The sequence below is a fragment of the Mesoplodon mirus genome (assembly GCF_964341445.2).
Source record: "Mesoplodon mirus genome assembly, chromosome: 8".
Taxonomy (NCBI): Eukaryota; Metazoa; Chordata; class Mammalia; order Artiodactyla; family Ziphiidae; genus Mesoplodon; species Mesoplodon mirus.
Window position 1 is genome coordinate 114677780 of NC_138984.1, and position 19134 is coordinate 114696913.

The 19134-nt window shown below is 50.5% G+C and overlaps 1 protein-coding gene across 3 annotated transcripts in view; it reads left to right on the top strand.

Moving 5' to 3' along the window:
- The window catches only part of SCTR (secretin receptor), a 63046-nt gene that overhangs the window by 30783 nt on the left and 13129 nt on the right, over positions 1–19134 (top strand). For all 3 annotated transcript variants that reach the window (XM_082630585.1, XM_082630586.1, XM_082630587.1), the window contains 4 exons: positions 3545–3648; positions 8093–8190; positions 9395–9527; positions 11507–11660. In XM_082630585.1, coding sequence (XP_082486711.1) covers positions 3545–3648; positions 8093–8190; positions 9395–9527; positions 11507–11660 — 489 coding nt within the window. The remainder of the gene's footprint in view (positions 1–3544; positions 3649–8092; positions 8191–9394; positions 9528–11506; positions 11661–19134) is intronic.

The following is a 19134-nucleotide window of genomic DNA, read 5'->3' on the forward strand; positions in this document are numbered from 1 at the left end:
ACTGCCGTTTCTCCTCTCTGCCGCACGGTGTCGCTGTGGGGCTGCAGGACCCACCACCTTCCCGTCGGCACGGACGCGCTGCCCCTTGGCTGCGCTGCCCGGCGCCCAGGGCTGCGTGGGGGGATCATCTCAGCCTGGGTCCCACTGTGCTCATGCCCAGCAGCAGGTGCAGGGCATCGGGCAGCCCAGGAGCGTAGGTCGGGACAGTCCAGCATCAGTTACCGGGAACCATCCTCCCACCACCCCTTCCCTCCCCATGGAGCCACCTCGGGTCCGGGGTCCGGAGGAAGGCTTCTTGGTGGTGTCCCAAGGGTTCCAGGGCTCCCCAGCCAAAGCAAGGAAGGAACACCCAGTGAGAACAAGCTGATACTCCAGGCCCTTCCTTCTGAAAGAAGAAAGAAACAGAATGAGTTAATTCTTTCTCAGGGCACCCGCTACATGGGCCCAGACGGAATGAGTGTCTGTGTGACTGGGGAAACTGCAGGCCGGACTCTGCCTTGTCTCTCTGTGCCAGGGCCTAGAATGTTCCATCTAGGATGCATTCCTTTGATGCTTAAAAGGGCGCTGGCCTTGCAGAGTTCCTTATTAGAAAGCACACTTCCCGAGTGGGGTCAGGCCTTGGCTTTTTTCCCCTTCTACCTTGGTGGGGATGGGAGCCTCATAGCAGCAGAGATTCCTAACCTGACTAGGGTCCTGGGGGCGTATGAGAATCAGATAAAAGCTTTGGCCTGGCTCTTCCCCAGACTGCACACACATATACATATGTGAACGGAAATGCTGACTGTAGTTTCGGGGGCCCTTGAGGTGTTCACTGACCTGAACTTGGGGCAGAATCCCTTACCTATTAGGAATTAAACCCGGGGAAGTGGGTGGGAGGAAGGGGCTCCAGAGGGAGCCCACCCCTTGTCTCCTCTGCAGTTCTACTAAGAGCCGTGTCAGCAGAGGGAACCGCCTTGTTTACTGCTCTGGGCACCTGGCCTGGACCACATGCAGCATCATCTTGGGAATCCTGTGGGGTCTGTGAAGAGAGGCCCCCAGACAGGCAGCCCAGCCTCCAGGGACACGCTGTCTGATAACTGCTTCTGGCTGCCAGGCAGTGTGTGTGCTTTTAATTCAGCCTCTCATCCAACCAGTGTACCTCTGACCACCATTCTTTCCTCTCTGACAGCCTAGCTTGTTTGATTTAATTACAGAAACCTTCCACCCATCTCCTAAATTCCAAGACTCCAAGCCCCACCGTCCTGGTCCATTTTAGAAAGGCCAAGAGCAGAAGGGAAGTAGCCCTGTGGCTCCCACTCTGTCTGGCACCAGCCTGAGTGACGTCCGTGTGACGTCCGTGTGCTGTCGTGTTTCCTGCCGCGTCCTGCAGTGTGGGTGATTATTCCCATTTGGCACAGAGAAGTGATGCCCCGAAGGATACACAGCAACAAAGAGCCAGTGCTGGGTTTCGAACTCAGATCTGGCTGGTTCTAAACCAGTGGTCCAGGTCTTGTGAGCCATTCTAGACCTGGCATGCCTAGAGCCCAAAGGCCACGGTCTCCTGCTAGAGCTGCCCCTGGGACCTCAGAGAGAGGGCCAGGCAGGAGGGCCGTACAGTGATGGGCCACACCCTGGCTGAGCACTGTTGCCCAGTTCTGGGCCTTGGTTTTCTCGTCTGTGAGCTAGGTCAGCAGCCCCTCCCTCCGTGGGGCGCTGTGAGGCTGAGATCAGAATCAGTACGTTAGCCTGGTGGCTGGTCCTAGAAATGCCCACCATATTTCTCCAGCTCAGTGGAACCCTGAAAGCCAGTGGCCCAGACCCTGGGGCCTGTCAGAGAGGAACACACCAGGCCCAGCTGGGGTGGCTGGGGGCCCTGGACAGGATACTGATTAGAGCGAAAGGAGCAGCAGGGCTCCTATGTACAGGGTCAGCTCCCTGCACCCCTGCAGCCTCCACAGCAGCCAGACCCGGGGACCGGAACTCGGCCCTCCTCGGCAGCCCGGAGAGGAGGATGCAGCTGGGCCGGTCAGTGCAGGCAGGGCAGCTCCCCCTGCTTTCCCAGACTTCCTTCTTGGCCGGCAGCTCCTCTACCCATCTACGGGCTCCTGTTCTAAGAGCTCCTCGTGGGCAAGCTCTTCCCTCTCCTCTCGTAGAAATGCTCGGAGCAGGCTCTTCATCCCCCCTCATCTGCTTGTCTCGCCAGCCAGCCAGCCTGCAAATGTTTGATGAGCAAGCGCTCTGGCCAGGCCCGGGGGAGCCTTCGGGAACTGTCGTCTGCCAGGGAGGCGGGGGGGGGGGGGCCGTTGTCACCTCCGTGTGGGGCGCAGGCTGCAGCCTTGTGCTGGAGGGGTGGGGCGGTGAGCCCCGGGACAGGGAGGAAGGGCTGCGGCTACCTTGCGATTTGTAACGCAGAGAAACGCAGAGGTGTGGCCTGGTGTTAAGGAGCTAATCATTCCATCCTCAGGGGTGGCTGCCTGGAGGGCTAGCTCTGCTGGTTTTCAGATGCTGGGGAGCAGGATGTGAAGTTAGATGTAAAATAGAACTTCTTAGTGCAGGAGTAGGACCAGGAGCCTGAGGAAGGTTCGCTATGGGCGGGGCTGGGTGCTCACCAGCCAGGCAGATTCTCTGGGGGACCCACCCATTAGATGGCTGCAGGGCCTGCGAGCAGGAAGGCCAGGGGTAAGAAAGGGCGTTGGGACAAAGCCTGCGGCCAGGAGTGTAGGCCTGAGCCCCGGGGTTTGAATCCCAGGGCCCCCATTTACTGTGGTGTGATCTTGAGCAAGTTATTTAACCACGGGGTGCCACAGTTTCCCTAGCTGTAAAATGGGTGTAGTATTTACATGTTACAGTACATTTTACTGTAAAAGTAACAGTGCTGGTCTCCTAGTCCTGTTAGGATTAAATAAGTTAATACCCATCACACGCTTAGAACAGTGCCCAGCACGTAGCAGTGACCGTGTATTGTTACAATAGAGCACGAAATTTTATAATTGAGTAAATACACAGCCGTTAGTGTGAGATCAACACTGTTTGATTCAAGGTGTGTAACCTGCTCTTCTTAAGCACTGCATCCAGCCTCTCTCCTCATAGCAGACACTGCAGTGCCTCCCAGCTTGAAGGTTCTCCGGGGGCACCCAGGGAATTGAGTGGTGACGCTGGAAGTTCTGCTGGGCCTGGGCCTGGGCCTGGGGCACGTGTCAGTCGTCTCCCTCACTGTGGAGCTCGGTGCCTGGCACAGTGGCCGTGAGGCGGGGGCCGGAGGGGTACCGGTGCAGGGCCGGCCAGCTTTGCAGGTCGACATATCCGGGAGCCACGGGTCTGTCCCATGCTTGCGCATCCGCTCTAAGCCATCTGCCTGCGCACCTTTCCCACTGCTTTTCCTGACTGACTCTTACTAAGGCTCCCAGGGCCAGCTGGGCCAATTGCAGCTGCCTGTGTGGTTCAGAGAAAGGGACAGGGTGACGGAAGGAAGCTCCAGCTGCCCCTGAGACGCGGCAAGGGCACCCGGAGAGCCAGCCTTGGGTCCGGTCCCCACTGCTCACTGCAGGCTGCTTGGCCTCCACAGGTTCCATATTTCGGAACTGCACGCAGGGCGGCTGGTCAGAGACCTTCCCCAGGCCCGATCTGGCCTGTGGGGTCCACGTGAACGACTCCTCCAACGAGAAGAGGGTAAGCCTGCCAACACCTCCCTGCGGGGCAGAGGTGGCTGGGGAGGAGAGAGTGAAGCTGGCTCAGGGCGAGGTTGGGGACCCCGGGCTGCCCCTCTCAGCCCCACACCCTCCTTGCTCCCCTGGGCTGGATGGGCCCACTTCCCCGCCCTGGTCCACCAGCCCAGAGGTGATGGTCCTGAGGAGCATGGCACAGTGAGAGCTGCCACGTGCCATCGGGATGCTGGGGTCAGGCAGGCGTGAAACCCAAAGAGCAGAGACTGGGGATAAATGCTTGGGGCCCGGTGGTGAGTCTGAACCTGCCTGTGACCTTGGGGGTTGGGGAGGATGTAACTTCTCTGTGCCTCAGTTTCTTCATCAGGGAAATGGGGTTAGTAATAGTCCTGACCTCACAGGCTCGTGAACCTGTGGAAGTGCAGGCAAGGGTGCCTGGCCACAGTGCCTGCTCACAGATGTCCCTTCTCAGAGGAGCCTCGGGCTCCAGAGGCAGGAGAGCCCGGCAGTGGGCAGGCCTGGTTTGAAACAGGACGCTGGTGCACTGGGCTCCCTGAAGGGGCCGTCTGGTTCAGAGCCCTTCCCAAAGGAGATTGAGTGCAGCCTGACGTGGAGGATGGAGATTCTTCTCTCCCAGGTCTTTTTTTTTTTTTTTTTTTGTGGTACACGGGCCTCTAACTGCTGCGGCCTCTCCCGTTGCGGAGCACAGGCTCCGGACACGCAGGCCCAGCCGCTCCACGGCATGTGGGATCTTCCTGGACCGGGGCATGAACCCGCGTCCCCTGCATTGGCAGGCGGGTTCTTAACCACTGCACCACCAGGGAAATCCAGGGCTTGTGGGATCTTAGATCCCTGACCAGGGATTGAACCCAGGTCCTTGGCAGTGAAAGCGTGGCGTCCTAACCACTGGACTGCCAGGGAATTGCCACAAACTTTTTCTTTTATTCTGAGAATTGAATCATCCTTTCTTAGTGTTGAAATGTCTTTTTCTCTTTTAATCAAATGATGGTGCAAGTATATATTTGTTGGTTGTCTCTTTGCAACTTCCTGACTTGGCACACACCAGTTGCCAACAGTGCACTCAGATTAGCAGAAAGACCAGGCAAAGCTGCCACTTGGGTGAAAAAAATGGAGTTTGCTTACCCAGAGCAGAGGTTAGCAAACTAGGGCCCTTGGGCCAAATCCAGCCCACCATCTGCTTTTGCAAATAAAGATTTATTGACACACAGCCACATCCATTTGCACTGTAAGGGCAGAGTTGAATAGTTGCAAAAGAGACCAAATAGTACCCAAAGCCTAAAATGTTTCCTGTCTGTCCCTTTATGGAAAACGTCTGCTGTCTCCTGATGTAGAGGATGGAGAAGGAGGGGGCCCAGTCGAGACACACAGCAGAGAGATGGGCAGCTTGATCCAGGACAGGCAGCAGCCCTCTGGGGGACAGATGCTCAGCCTGGGCCCTGCTCGCTCGTCACCCCATGCCTCCTCACGCTGCCACAGGCTAACCCCATGTGCTCCTGACCCGGGGCTGCAGACCCAGGTGTCCCCGGGGTGAGGCTGACGCCCTCAGCTGTGGGGCACATCCCACACGTGATGAGATCCTAGGCTGACACATCGGTCCTCCGATTTTTTGACATTTCACTGCTCTTTGACATCCCCACGTCTAGGAACCATTCATCCAATGCAACTTACTGCCGTTGTGGCTCCCCGCTTGTTGCTGAGAGGTGGCTTCTGGCTTCTGGAATTGCAGTCGCCTCAGTGCAGAAGCGCAGGGTCACATGGCAGCCAGCCCGTCAAAGGTTCCCTCTGCTGCCAGAAAACTTGCAGTCGGTCTGAGTCCCGTCAACTTTGTGGTCAGTCCCCTACCCCTGGGACTCACAATTAAGTCTCAGGCGTTTTAGTACTCGGCTTCCCTAAACTTGTTTGTTTCCTTTAGGGTGCAGTGTAGCCAGTTCAGATGACAGTCACCTTCCTCCGGAAATGCTCCACTTTACTAATGCTCCTCTTAAAATAACATACCCAGAACTGGGCCAAACACTCCAGACATTCCAACGTGGCCTGCTTCACAGCACTCCATTAATGTAACTGAGAAGGGACCTAATTGTCCTAGCAGCTACCTCATACCCATACCTCACACCGGCAGTGTCAGAGTGCTGACCTAGACTGAACGGTGGTTGGGGGTTAGAGGGTGGAGATGGGGAAGAATCAACCTGTGCTGAGTGTCTTCCAAGTGCCAGGCACTGTCTAGACACGCTACCTGATACCCTGTTTGTTCTTCCAAAAAGCCTGCACGGTAGATATTATCCCCATTTTGCAGATGAGGAATCTGAGGCTCAGAGAAGTTAAGTAATTTGCCCAGGGTCACACAGCCGGTGAGTAGCAGCAGTCCTGGGTTTGGAACCCTTGTCTCTTGGCTCTGAAGCCCGTGCATGTTCTCTCTGCATACACTTCTTTAATGCCATGGAGCTTGGGCCACTCAAACCTCAAGGTCATTTTCATATGAGCAGCTGTCAGGTTTCCCCAATAGTATTGTTGTGCTCGTGGTTCTTTGTTTTTTATTATCCTTTTCTTCTGGTTATAAGATAGTACTTACCCACTGAAGAAAACTGAAAAGTACAGAAAAAAATACAAATGAAAATAACGACTGTACCCACAAGTTTATACTCCACAGTTAACCACTAATAATGTCTACACACCTCACGGTCTCGTTTCTGTGTGTGCGTGAGACTGAACCACACGAGATGGCCAATATTCAGTCTTTTTCGATGCACAGGAAAGGACAATTTCATACAATTCAACCTAACACTTTTTTTTACATAAAGCAGAAATCACGCTGTACATGTAAAATTTGTATTCTGCCTTTTCAGTTAACATTACATTATGTCCTGACATCTTTTAAAACTCTTGGTAAGCACCATTTTTTAATGTAGCCTTACCTTTGGATTTAAAAGAATTTAGTTAACTATTCTTCTGTTGTTGGACATTTGCGTGTTTTTCATCAAAAATGGTTCTGTGATAAACATCTTTATATATAAGTATGCTTTTATATTTCTGATAAGAATAGAATTAATTCCTAGAGGTAGAGGGGTGGTCAGAAAGAATGCATGTTTCAGAGGTTCTTGATACACACTACTTTCCGGAGAGACTGAACCAATTTTCACTCCCACTATACCTTCACCTACATAGAATATTAGTACTTTTAAATATTTGTTAATTTGATTGATAAAAAAAATGGTATGGCATTATTGCTTTACTTTTTATTTCTTTGATTCTTTTTAACGTAAAATAGATAGCTAGTGGGAAGCAGTGGCACAGCACAGGGAGATCAGCTCGGTGGTTTGTGACCACCTAGAGGGGTGGGATAGGGAGGGTGGGAGGGAGGGAGATGCAAGAGGGAAGAGATGTGGGGATACATGTATATGTATAACTGATTCACTTTATTATAAAACAGAAACTAACACACCACTGTAGAGCAATTATACTCCAATAAAGATGTTAAAAAAATAAAAGACTGTTGTACAATTTGGTTTTTTTTTTGAACCTTAAAAATACAGGTCTTCACATTTATTTCTATATGTCACATTATTCCATTCCATTGAGATCTTCTTGAATCAAAGATGAGCCAATACTGTGAGGTGGCTGCTAAACAAGTAAATGACTGCTTGGCTGCATTAAGAGTGCAGTGTATAAATCAGGGGAAGTGATGGTCCCACTCTATTTCTTCCTGGTCAGAGAATGCATCTGGAGCTTTTCAGCTCTCTGGTTCTGGGTGTCTTGTTTAAGAAGGATATTCACAAACTGGAGCATATTAGTTGAGAAAAATGGTGAAGGGTTATGGAAAGAGATTAAAGACACAGGGAATATTTAATGCCCAGACGATAAGTGGGGGACAGATGGGCAGAAGAATTGTATTCAGAAAGGACAGGCCTCTCTGTAGAATCCTTGTCACTCTTCTATAAGTCTAAAGCTATTCTACAGTGAACAATTTATTTTTAAAATAATTATAGGCTCTAGGTACAAGACAAGTTCAATTTATTTTCAGTGACTCCAGAAGAAGAAAAGGGACCAATAGGTACAATTTAAAGGTAATAGATTTTAGATTCACCTGAGGAAAAAGGTATCTAATACTTTGCACTGTTGTATACCCAGCGACTTCTTCAAAAAGCAGTGAGCGCCTCATCCGTGGAGGTATTCAAGCAAAGGCTTGAATTCAGGGTGATGGTCAGGGGCCCTGTGTGTGGGACAGAATTTTAAACTGGTATCAGATGATCCCCAAGGTCTTTTCCCAAGCCAAGATGTCACGAGTCTGTGAATGTGTGTCCTTGGGGTATGAACAGAATAGCGGTCAGAGTTGAAGGGGCTTCGGCAGCCTGGAGCAGGTGCACTCTGTGGCAGAAAAGGGCAGGTTCAGCCAGGTGGGTGGGTGGGGCTGACACGGCCCTCTTTCTCTGCAGTACGAGTACTTCCTGAAGCTGAAGGTCATGTACACCGTGGGCTACAGCTCCTCCCTGGTGATGCTCCTGGTGGCCCTCAGCATCCTCTGTGCCTTTCGGTAAGAACCTGCTGCCGGCTCTCCATCTTCCCAGCCTTCCCCGGCACAGACTTCGGGTCTCTTTCAATTGTTCTGACCAGAGAGGGGAAGGTCTGGGTGGGCCACTTTGTCCGCTCTTGATCTAAAGCTTACCGGTGGCAAAACTTGGCAGTGTCTGTGACCTTGTTCATTCCTTTATCCCTCTGACATTTACTGAACATCACTAGAGCTTCCTGTACCAGTTGCTTTCCGTGTATCGTGTCTAAGCCTCACACAATGCTGTGAGATAGGCATCATCCCCATTTCACAGGTATATGAGCCAGACTCTTGGTTGCAAGAAACAGAAATCCACCTTAAACCACCTGAAGAAAAACAAAGGTGACCTGATGCACACAATTGACAGGTTCAGGGGCATCTGGCTTTACGTGTGCCTGGATCTAGGTGCTCAGAGGTATCGGCAGAACTGGGTCTGTCTCCTGCCATTGCTTCACCTCGCATTGGCCTCGGGCAGGCTTTACGCAGGGCTGGCACAGACAACCACCAGCAGCTGCGGACGTACATTCCACCAGCTCAGTGACACCAGGGCCAAGGACCCCCTTCTCCATTAGTTGCAATGAAAGTCCTGGGGGGGACTCTCACATGCCCAGCCCTGAGCCAATCACTGCAGCCAGGTATGGGGCTCTGACTGGTCAGGTCCGTCATGAGGGTAGGGGTAGCGTCATCCCCAGCCAGAGCTGGCATGCGTTCCCCGTAAGAAAGCCTGGTTCCTGAAGCGGAAGGAGGGGAACAGTTAAGAGGCGTCTGCCCCTACAGCAAGGGGGAAACCCAGGCTCTGGCTGGTGAAGGGCTTGCTCTAGGTCGTGTAGCTGAAAAGTGGCAGAGCCCACGTCTGATTTCTCCCCACAGCCTGTGTTCGTTCTGTGCCACTTGCCCCCTTCCCCACCCCCTTCTGACAATTCTGGGAGCTGGAGGTGGTGGTCGGGGCAGAATAGGATCTCGCCCTTATAACCCCAGCTTTTTTTTTTTTTTTTTAATTGCAGCATGAGAGAGTACGCTGGGCACCTGGGGGCCTGGGCTTATTCAGGTTCTGCAAACAGGGAGATTCACAGAGTTGTCACGTCCAGGGCCTGGGTTTCCGTGGTGCGTGGGGGTGGGGGAGGGTGGGCGGCCGAGCCCTGGGCCTCTCCGGCTCTGGCCCCTACGACCCTGCATCCTCTCCCTCCAGGAAGCTCCACTGCACCCGCAACTACATCCACATGCATCTCTTTGTGTCCTTCATCCTGCGGGCCCTGTCCAACTTCATCAAGGATGCCGTGCTCTTCTCCTCCGACGACGTCGCCCACTGTGATGCCCACAGGGTAACACGCCTGCATGGCCCACGGCGTGGCCAGGCCTGTCTGCTCCCCCGCTGCCCCCGCCGTCCCTGCTGAGGCTGCACTTAATGCCTAGAGTCGGGGCCAGCGCTGGGGAGGTTCAGGGGGTCTCATGTCCCCAGATGCACAGTCTGGGACCCACATGAAAGCAGTCTGTCGAGAAGCCCGTGGGGCTGCTGTTCAACTCCCAGTGTCCCGGAGTGGATTAGCCATTCTGGGAATTAGACACCTAGCAATCCTCTCCCTTCCCTGCTCCTGCCAAGTCCCAGATGTAGACAGATAGCTAAGCTAGAGGGTTGGGGCTGTAGAAAGAAAAAGGTGAGCATGTGCTTGTGTGTCTGCACACCCAGATGTGCAGTAGAACAATCGTTTTGTTCAATCTAACCCTCGTCCTCCTTCTGAAAGCTCAGATGAGTCTTTGTTCATTGCAATGTCACTGGGTACCAGTTGAGGATCCCTTTCGCTGTAGGTAACAGAAAACTGTACACCAGTGTCTTAAACAGATGGGGGTTGTTCCCCACAGAAGCAGTCCACAGGTGGGTGACCCAGAGGTGGCACTGGCTCCATGCCATGATGGACACAGTCGTTTCCCCTTTCTGCTCTGCCATTCTTGATCCCATGCTTTACACTGCATGTTAGCAACATGGCTGCTGCAACCCCAGGCCTCACAGCCATCTTCCAGGCAAAAAGCGGGAAAGTCAAGGTTAAACTTTTTTTCTCTTTGGGAGGCTTTGCCTCTTCCCAAGACTATGTCTACATCTCACGGGCTAGAACTGTGTCATGTGACAACATCTAACTGCAAAGGAAGCTGGGAGATTGAGTATTTTACTATCATAGTCTCCACAGCAGAAGCCAGCAAGGGAGAAGGGGATTGGAAATCAAGAGTGGTTTAGTCAGCCTGCCCGCTACTTCCCACCACTCACGTCTGTAATTGCTCACAGATCTGTCAGGTTTGCATTGCTTATAGTTTGCCGTGTGCGTGTGTGTATGTGTGTGTTTTCTGACTCAAGACGGAGAGGTCCCTCCAGGAGGGCCCCTGTGTCTCAGGGAATTTCCTGGGAGTCAGAAGACAGATTCAGGCCCCACCCCATCACTGACCAGTGGAGAAGTCCAGCAGTGCCCAGCAGGGAACCTTTCCAGGTTCTACTAACCCGCAGACTAACGAGCCAGCCACAGGCCACGCCTGGAGTCGGAGTGTCTGGGAGGCCACAGGCGGCCCTGGGCGCTCCTCCCCTGTGGACGTGGATGTGACCTGCGCCCTGTGCAGCAGCCCTCGGGCCATCCCAGGAGCTGTCCTCTCTTCAGGGAACAGCGCAGTGAAAGAAGAGGAGGCCCTCACAGTGCGGGAATGGGAGCCGTGCTGGCATAGAAGCCTCGGCCCGACAGTCCCACAGGCATAGCTTCCAGGGATCCCGGCAAGGGACAGGCCTGCCACAAGAGTCACAGCATCAGGCAAGGCCAACCCTGGCACCGCCCTCGGGTATTCAGAGGCCTGCAGTCCAGACGCAGTGCACCAGGCAGGGTCGTGTATTCTCATCAGTGTTAGCTCGTCCCTTCATCTATTTCCAGGAAAACTAAACCTGGAAAGGATTTTATTAACCTTTTGTTCAGAAATCCCTTTTCCTCTCTAGGCCTCAGTTCCCTCATCTGAAAAATGCCCTCCTTTGCTGCTGGGAATGGGGCAATATATGACTGTTTGACACCTGGCAGCCGGTTCCAGAATTGGAATGCCGTTCCTGCTGCTGCAACAGCCCTTTGGCCATCTTGACCGAGCCTGCTCGCCTGTGGATTTCCACTCTAGAGAACACTATGAGCCTGGTCTTCTCATAGTGGAAGGCCAGAGGGGGTGGCTGTGAGCCCCAGGGGCTCGCTCCTTGGCCTGGCTGCTGACCCTACCGCACCCCACCTCTCCTGGAGGGAAGCGCAGGGTCGCCAGCCTGGGACTCAGCTGCCTCTCTTTGCAGGTGGGCTGTAAGCTGGTCATGGTCTTCTTCCAGTACTGCATCATGGCCAACTACTCCTGGCTGCTGGTGGAAGGCCTCTACCTTCACACACTCCTCGTCATCTCCTTCTTCTCAGAAAGGAAATGGCTCCAGGGATTTATTGCCCTCGGATGGGGTACGTTTCTCCAGGGGTACGGTGGCTGCATGCTATGTGGGAAAGGGCACTGAGGCAGAAGGAGAAGGGTGTGGGTTCCAGTTTCAGCTCTATACTTAGTTACGTTCGTGAACTTGTGTGATCTTAGACAAGTTGCTTGATGGTTAACTCTCTGGCCTCAGTTTGTCTGTCATATGGGGAAAGATAGCTAAAATTTGGATGCCCGAATTTCTGGCATCCAAAGCCTTTTACAGTTTGATACCCCCAACACTGTTGCCTCGTCTTCCCCAGACGTTGCATCCATATTCCTGCTTCCTTTTGTATCAGTCAGGGTGCTTTTGACTGTAGGTATCAGAAAACCTGGCTTAGATAGGCTTTAAACATGAAAGAAATTAATTGGTTCATGTAACTGACAAGTCCAGGGATCACCAGCTTCAGGTGAGGCTGAATCCAGCAGCTCAACGTTTCTTTTTGTTTTTCTGCTTTGCCTTCTGTAACATCAGTGTTATCACTAAGTGCTCCCAATGTAACTGCCAGCAGCTCTGGGCTTCTTCCTGGCTTCACTGTTACATCTTCTGATGAAAGAGAGAGGCTGTGTCCAAGCACTCCCGGCAAATACTCTGAGATTCACTCTGATTGGACCAGCTGAAGTGTTATACACATCCTTGAACCAATCACAGGGGCCTGAGAGAATGGAATACACTGATGGGCTTAAGCTACTCAAGCCACATAGCTTCCCAAAGGAAATTCAGGATTCAGTTTCCAGGAAGGAGGGGAAACGGTAGTAAGACAGCTAACTGCAGGCCCCATTGCTTCTCTTCCCCCTTTCCTTTCTGGTCCATGAAGATGATGATAATTCTGATTTCTTGAGCACCTACCGTATGCCAGGCTTTGAGCTCAACACTTTGCATGCATTATTTAATCATCACAACAACCTCCAGAGGCCTCTTAGAGGACCCTTGGCTCAGAGACATGACATAACATGCTCAGCTCACACTGTAGACAAGGGTAGAACCGGAACTCAAACCAAGGCCTGGCTATTTGCAAAGCCCCTTAACTCTTATTCTGCCATAAACAAACATCCATCTATCCATCTGTCCATCCCTCCATCCGTCCATCCCTCCATCCATCCATCAGTTGTTCATTTGATAAACATAGGTAAGTTCCCCACTGGGTTCTAGACAGAGTCAGGTTTCTGTGAGTGACTCACAGGCTTACAGGGGTAGTCATGTGTAGTAGCCATTAGCTTCATTTACTTTCTTCTTGGTGCCTTTAATTAAGAAGTGCCCCTGCCAGGAATGCCCTCCACTGGCTTTTCTGCTTGTCTAACTCCTTATGTGCAAGGGCTCTATCTCCTCATCAGACCATCAGGGAAGTTGCCTGAACCAGCGGAGTTCACTGAGCCCTCCTGCTTCTGAACTCTGGCAGCCTGATTAGCACATGACCCTCAGTCAGCAGGAGATGTAGGGCTCTGCAGATCTGGATTTCCACATAGGCCAGCAGTTCCAGAGAGCCTGGGACAAGGGACTTGCCTTATGCTGCTAACTCTGGTCCAGGTGCCCCCCAGTGTCTAGCCACCTCACTGAGCCTTGACTCCCAGGTCTGCCAGGATTTCCCTGTATGAACGTGGACCGTTTCGTCATCTATAATATCAGGATCATAATTTGCTGAACTTTCTTTGAGCACTTCTTTGTGCTCAGAAGGGCTTACAGAGATTACAAAATCAAAACCAAAAATGGTTCCATCGCTCCAGGGGTTTGTAGTCTAGCAAGGAGACAAAAGTGCATTGTGATAATATCTCCATCATGGGTTTTTAGGAGGTTTAAGTGAGATAATGAGAGCCTTCTTTTCTTACTCAAATATATTTTTTTAATATTTGTTTATTTATCTGGCTGCGCTGGGTCTTAGTTGTAGCACGCGGGATCTTTAGTTGCAGCAAGTGGGATCTTTTAGTTGCAGCATGTGGGATTTAGTTCCCTGACCAGGGATGGAACCCGGGCCCCCTGCACTGGGAGCACAGAGCCTTAGCCACTGGACCACCAGTGAAGTTCCTCTTCCTCAAATATTTATTGAGCATCTACTATATGCCAGGCCCTGGGGATAGAGCAGCACATTAAACAGCAGCAGTTCCTTCTCGACGTGCCTTTCTGCCTGCACAACCCCCAGGGGACATGAATGGACTCAGGAAGGTTTAAAGCTGTTTGTCTGAGAGAGGCTCTTGTCTTGCAAAAGCAGCGGCTCCTGCCTCAGTTGGTACTCACCCCCCTCCCCAGAGATAGGTTGCTGAAATGAGTATGTGGCCACCATAAAACTCTGCCAAAAAAAAAAAAGTTTTTTAAGTAGGAAAAATAATTACTGTAGTCCCATCTGTTGAACATTTTCTAGGGTTCCCTTCCAGACTTTTTTTATACTCCCAGGTTTTCCCACATGGTTGCAATCGCCCTGTATGTAGAATTTTGAATCTTGCCTCTTTCCATGAACACAGAAGCATGCTCTGTATTCTTTCAAATCTTCAGTAAACATTTTTAACCACTGTGTGGATGTATGTAACCAAATACCTATTTTGTGGATGTTTAGGTTGTTTCTCATTTTTCACTGTGATAAGTAACACAGTGAGGAATACTTTCAGGGGCAAAGCTTGTTCCACGTGTAACGGAGCATCCTGGAATTGGGACCCCTGAGTCAGAAGGCACAAGCTTTGGAAGTTTTTATTACTTATCCAAAGCTTTTACTTTTTCAAGGTGGCTGGGGGGTCAGTCTATGCCCAGGAAAGAGGGACACCTCTGGCTTTTATAGGAGCTGCGCCCAACTCCCGTTCCCTGAGGGAACTCAGACTGGTGGTGCTCCAGCTGGAGCTGCATTGGAACCATGCAGAGGGCACGTCAACCTGGTTGCCCGGGCCCCACCCCACAGGCTCAGTCCAGTGGGCCAGCAGTGGAGCCTGAGACTCTGCATTTCTAACCAGGTCCCAGGTGATACTGATACTGCTGCTGTAGGGACCACAGTGAGAACCACGACCTAAGTCATTATCCACTTTTCAAACTTTCCCACTGACCCACTGTTAAAAATGCAAGGCAAATAATCATAAACAGGTGGCCCTCAGAATCCATGTTTGCCCAAAGTACCCACAATTGAGGCAGAGAATTTTTTTTTATCAAAGCCACACGTGCACTTGGTTTAAAGAATTAAATAGAGCTACAAGTCTAAAATGAAGAAACAAACAAAAGCAAGCGGCCTCCTGAAGAGGCTCCCACTTCTGCCACCCAGATGTAACATCCTCCAGCTCTTTAGCTGCTCCTCTTGATATCTGCTCTCACGTTTCTAAACAATATGCTACTATATCTTCATTTGTCCATCTGCGGCATTTTTTTAAAACTGTCTGTTCACATCCTTGGCCCACTTAAAAAAATATTTATTTGTTTATTTGGCTGCGTCATGTCTGAGTTGTGGCACGCAGGATCTTCGCTGCAGCACACAGAATCTTTTTGTTGTGGCGTGCGGGCTCTAGAGCACACAGGCTTAGTTGTCCCTCCGCATGTGGGATCTTAGTTCCCAGACTAGGGATCCAACCCGCGTCCCCTGCATTGGAAGGTGGATTCTTAACCACTGTACCGCCAGGGAAGTCCTGAGGCATTATTTGTTGACTCCTTGTGATTAAAGGGAAGGGTATAAAATTCGTCATCTGCCACCTCCATCCTCCCGTTAGAGTCTTTCACAGTTTGGGGCTAAATCACAGTATTCAATGTATACGTCATCACGTCTATGTAAATATTGTTTACTACTGAGCCAACTGGTGTACATTGATTTTACTTCCAATATTTAAGTTTTTATATTTTATGGAGTCATTTTTTAATTTAATTTTTATTTTATTTTGGAGTATAGTTGATTTACAATGTTATGTTAGTTTCAGGTGTACAGCAGAGTGGGTCAGTTATACATATACATATATCCACTCTTTTTCAGATTCTTTTACCATATAGGTTATTACATAATATTGAGTAGAGTTCCCTGTGCTATACAGTAGGTCCTTTTTGGTTATCTATTTTATATATAGTAGTGTGTGTGTGTTGATCCCAAACTTATGGAGTCATTTTTTATTGACTCATTTTGTGTTGTTGTCATTAATTCTCCCAAATTCTCAACAGAACTGGAAAACCCTCCAGTGCTGGTTCCCCATCATCAAATGCAACAACATGAAGTCTATTAGTTCCTATTTGTTTGGTTTATTCCTGCTGTATTAGTGTCCTAGGGCTGCTGTAACAAGTTGCCACTTGCCTTAAAACAACAGAAATGTATTGTCTCCCAGTTCTGGAGGCCAGAAGTTCAAAGTCCAGTCTTGGCAGGGCTGATTCCTTCTGAGGGCTCTGAGGGACAATATGCTCTATGCCTCTCCCCTTGTTTCTGGTGGTTGCTGGCAGTCTTTGGCCTTCTTTGCCTTGTAGGAGCCTCACTCCAATTTCTCCCTCCATCTCTACATGGTCTTCTTCCCTCTATGTCTCCTCTCTGTGTGTATCTCACGGCATTCCTAAAACGATGCCAGTTATATTGAGTTAAGGTCCTTATAAGTATGACTTCATCTTAACTAATAACACCTGCAAAGACCCTATTTCCAAAAAAGGCCACATCCTAAGGTTCTAGGGATGTGAACCTTTGGGGGGGATGCTATTTAACGTGATACACCCACCCGTGTGCTTTCTAGAAGAGGCTTCTTCCCTCCTGCTCTATTGGGGCTGGCCATTCTCTAGACTTGCTCAACTCCCTTAACCTTCAGGCTGAGATGTCCTTCGTTTTCCTCCACGAATCCTATTCCTTGACTTCGTGTCTGCCTCTCTTTGGTTTACTGTGCAGTCGTGTTGGAGCACATCCTCCAGTGTCTGTCTTAACAAAGAGTGCATGGAAGCTACATTTTTTTTTTTTTTTTTTTTTTGGCTGCGTTGGGTCTTCGTTGCTGCGCGCGGCTTTCTCTAGTTGCGGCGAGCGGGGGCTGCTCTTTGTTGTGGCGCACAGGCTTCTCAGTTGCGGTGGCTTCTCTTGTTGCAGAGCACGGGCTCTAGGCATGCGGGCTTCAGTAGTTGTGGTGCATGGGCTCAGTAGTTGTGGCACATGGGCTTAGTTGCTCCGTGGCATGTGGGATCTTCCCAGACCAGGGCTTGAACCCATGTCTCCTGCATTGGCAGGCAGATTCTCAACCACTGCACCACCAGGGAAGTCTGGAAGCTACATTTTTTTGCATTGCATATCTAAACATATCTTTGTTCAACTTTCACACCCAATTTGTAGTTTTGCTGGGCATAGAAATTAGGTTGACAGTTATTTTTCCCCAGAATTTTGAAGGCCTTCTGTTTTGGCATCTGGTGTTATGTGACATGCCATGTCATTCTGTTTCCCGAGCCTCTTTACTCACCTCTGTATAAGCTGTAGAATCTGTAGAATCTTCTCTCTGTCTCCTGTGTTTTGAAATATCATAGGGATTGCCCCCTTGCAAGTCTGTTTTCATCCTTTTGCTGGTATGTGGTGGCCCTTTCATCTGGAAACTCACATCCTTCATTTCTTGGACAGTGTTCTTACACTGCCCCTTTGATCATTTCCTTCCCTCTGGTTTTTAATCCTCTCTTTCTGAAACTTTTAATCAGATGGTGCACATCCTGGAATTGGCTTCTAATTTTCTCTTTTCTTTCCTCTTACTTTTTATTCCACACTTTGTGTTCTGCTTTCTGGGCAGTTCCTGGTCTTTATCTTCCATCCCATCTATGGAATTTAAAAAATCTTGATCATCATCTATTCAGTTTCCAAGCCCTCTTCCTTATTCTCTGAATGCTCCCTGTTTTCGGCATCCTGTCTGTGTCTTGGAGAAGTAATCGTCCCTCTAATCTCGCTGATGATATTCCTTAGAATTGTTTTGCTCAGGTTCCTCGTACAGCCTGTATGGTCTGTTTCCTCTGAGTTCCTTTTCTCTGGTTGTTTTGGTCCTTGTCTTTTATGTAATCAGCTTTCCTCAGATGCTGGTGACCTTGACTGTTCCTGTTTAAGAGTGAGTCACTTTCGGTGTTGACTGAAGGCCCTCTGTGTGTGTGTGGAGGGGAGCGGGGGGGACGTGTCTCTCAAGGGAGGCTGGGCTGGAAGTGGCCGCTGTGTTGCTGGGTCCTCAGCATCGCTACTAGAGGCCCTTTGTCTGGGGCTGTTTGGTTCCTCCAGGGAAGAATCCTGTCATCTCCTGCCTTGGGTGGGGTTTGGAGGGCTCGAGCAAGGGTGCAATCCCGGCTGTTAGAAGTCTGAGAACTGAGCAGCCTGGGGGTGGGCTTTTACCAGTCAGCGGATGACAGGCATGTCCATTAAAAATAGAATCTGAGCTATATTTTATATAACTTAAAATTTTCTAGTAGCCACAGTAAACACAGTAAAAAGAAACTAATTAGTTTCATTAATTAGTAAAATTAATTTCAGTAGTATATTTTGTATAACCCAATATAACCAAAATATTAACATTTCAATGTATAATTGAAAAAATCATTCATAACATATTTTACAGTCTTTTATTCTTGCAAATCTTCCAAATCTGCTATCTTGCACTTTCAGCGCAGCTCATCTGAGAGCAGCCACATAACAAGGGCTCAGTGGCCACACGTGGCAGCACAGGTGTAGACCGTCTCTTGGTCCCCGTGCCCAGCTGAGTACCCCTCCCACCGTCTGCTGGGCCAGAGCCCCATCCCCTTGGCTCTGTTTCTCCAGAGAGTGCCTTTCTGTCGGGGATGAACTCTTTGGCTGCAGAAGGGTGGTGCTGGCCACCTGGGGTGCTTACGTGCTTCCTGTCTCCCAGCCCCACCCTCTCTCCTGCCTGCTGGCGTCCCGGGTGCCCTCACCACCGGGCCTGGGCGCCTTCCCAGCAGCCGCCCCCGCGCCGCGCTTGTGTTTCAGCTTCGTCTGCTCTGGGACATCAGTCACTGCTCCCCTGCCAGCTCCCAGGGTCCTAAGTGTGCTGACGTCTCTCGTGCACTGCACCCTCCTTGCTCATTCTTTGTGCTTATGAGCTGGTAGCTTTTTTATTTCTTTACTCTCATGTTGGCGGGGGGGTTTCAGTGAGAAACAGAGATAAATGTATAAGTTCAATTTGTCATGTTCAGCCAGAAGTCAGGAAGTGTTCTTATGTTTTATCTTTAAATTTCCTGTGTACTTACAACTCTCTAGTCCAAAATGTATTTTTGTTTACATAACATTGATAGCTTCCATGACCAGTTGAATGGCCAAGCTTTTTACAAACCAATATTCAAATAAAACTAAATGTTCTCCTGTGGCCTTGTATCCCCCTCAGATATCCCAGTTTGAGAAAGGGGCTCCACCAGTGGCCTCCACAAGCTCCATGGGCCTGCCCAGGGGCCCTGGTCCCCTCCCTTCTCCCCCGCAGAGGTCCTCCGGAATGTGGCCCAAGCTCCCAGGAGCCCCCTGCCCCCCAGTGGCCTTCAGGGTCTGTCTGATCCTGCCTCCGTTCTCAGGGGTT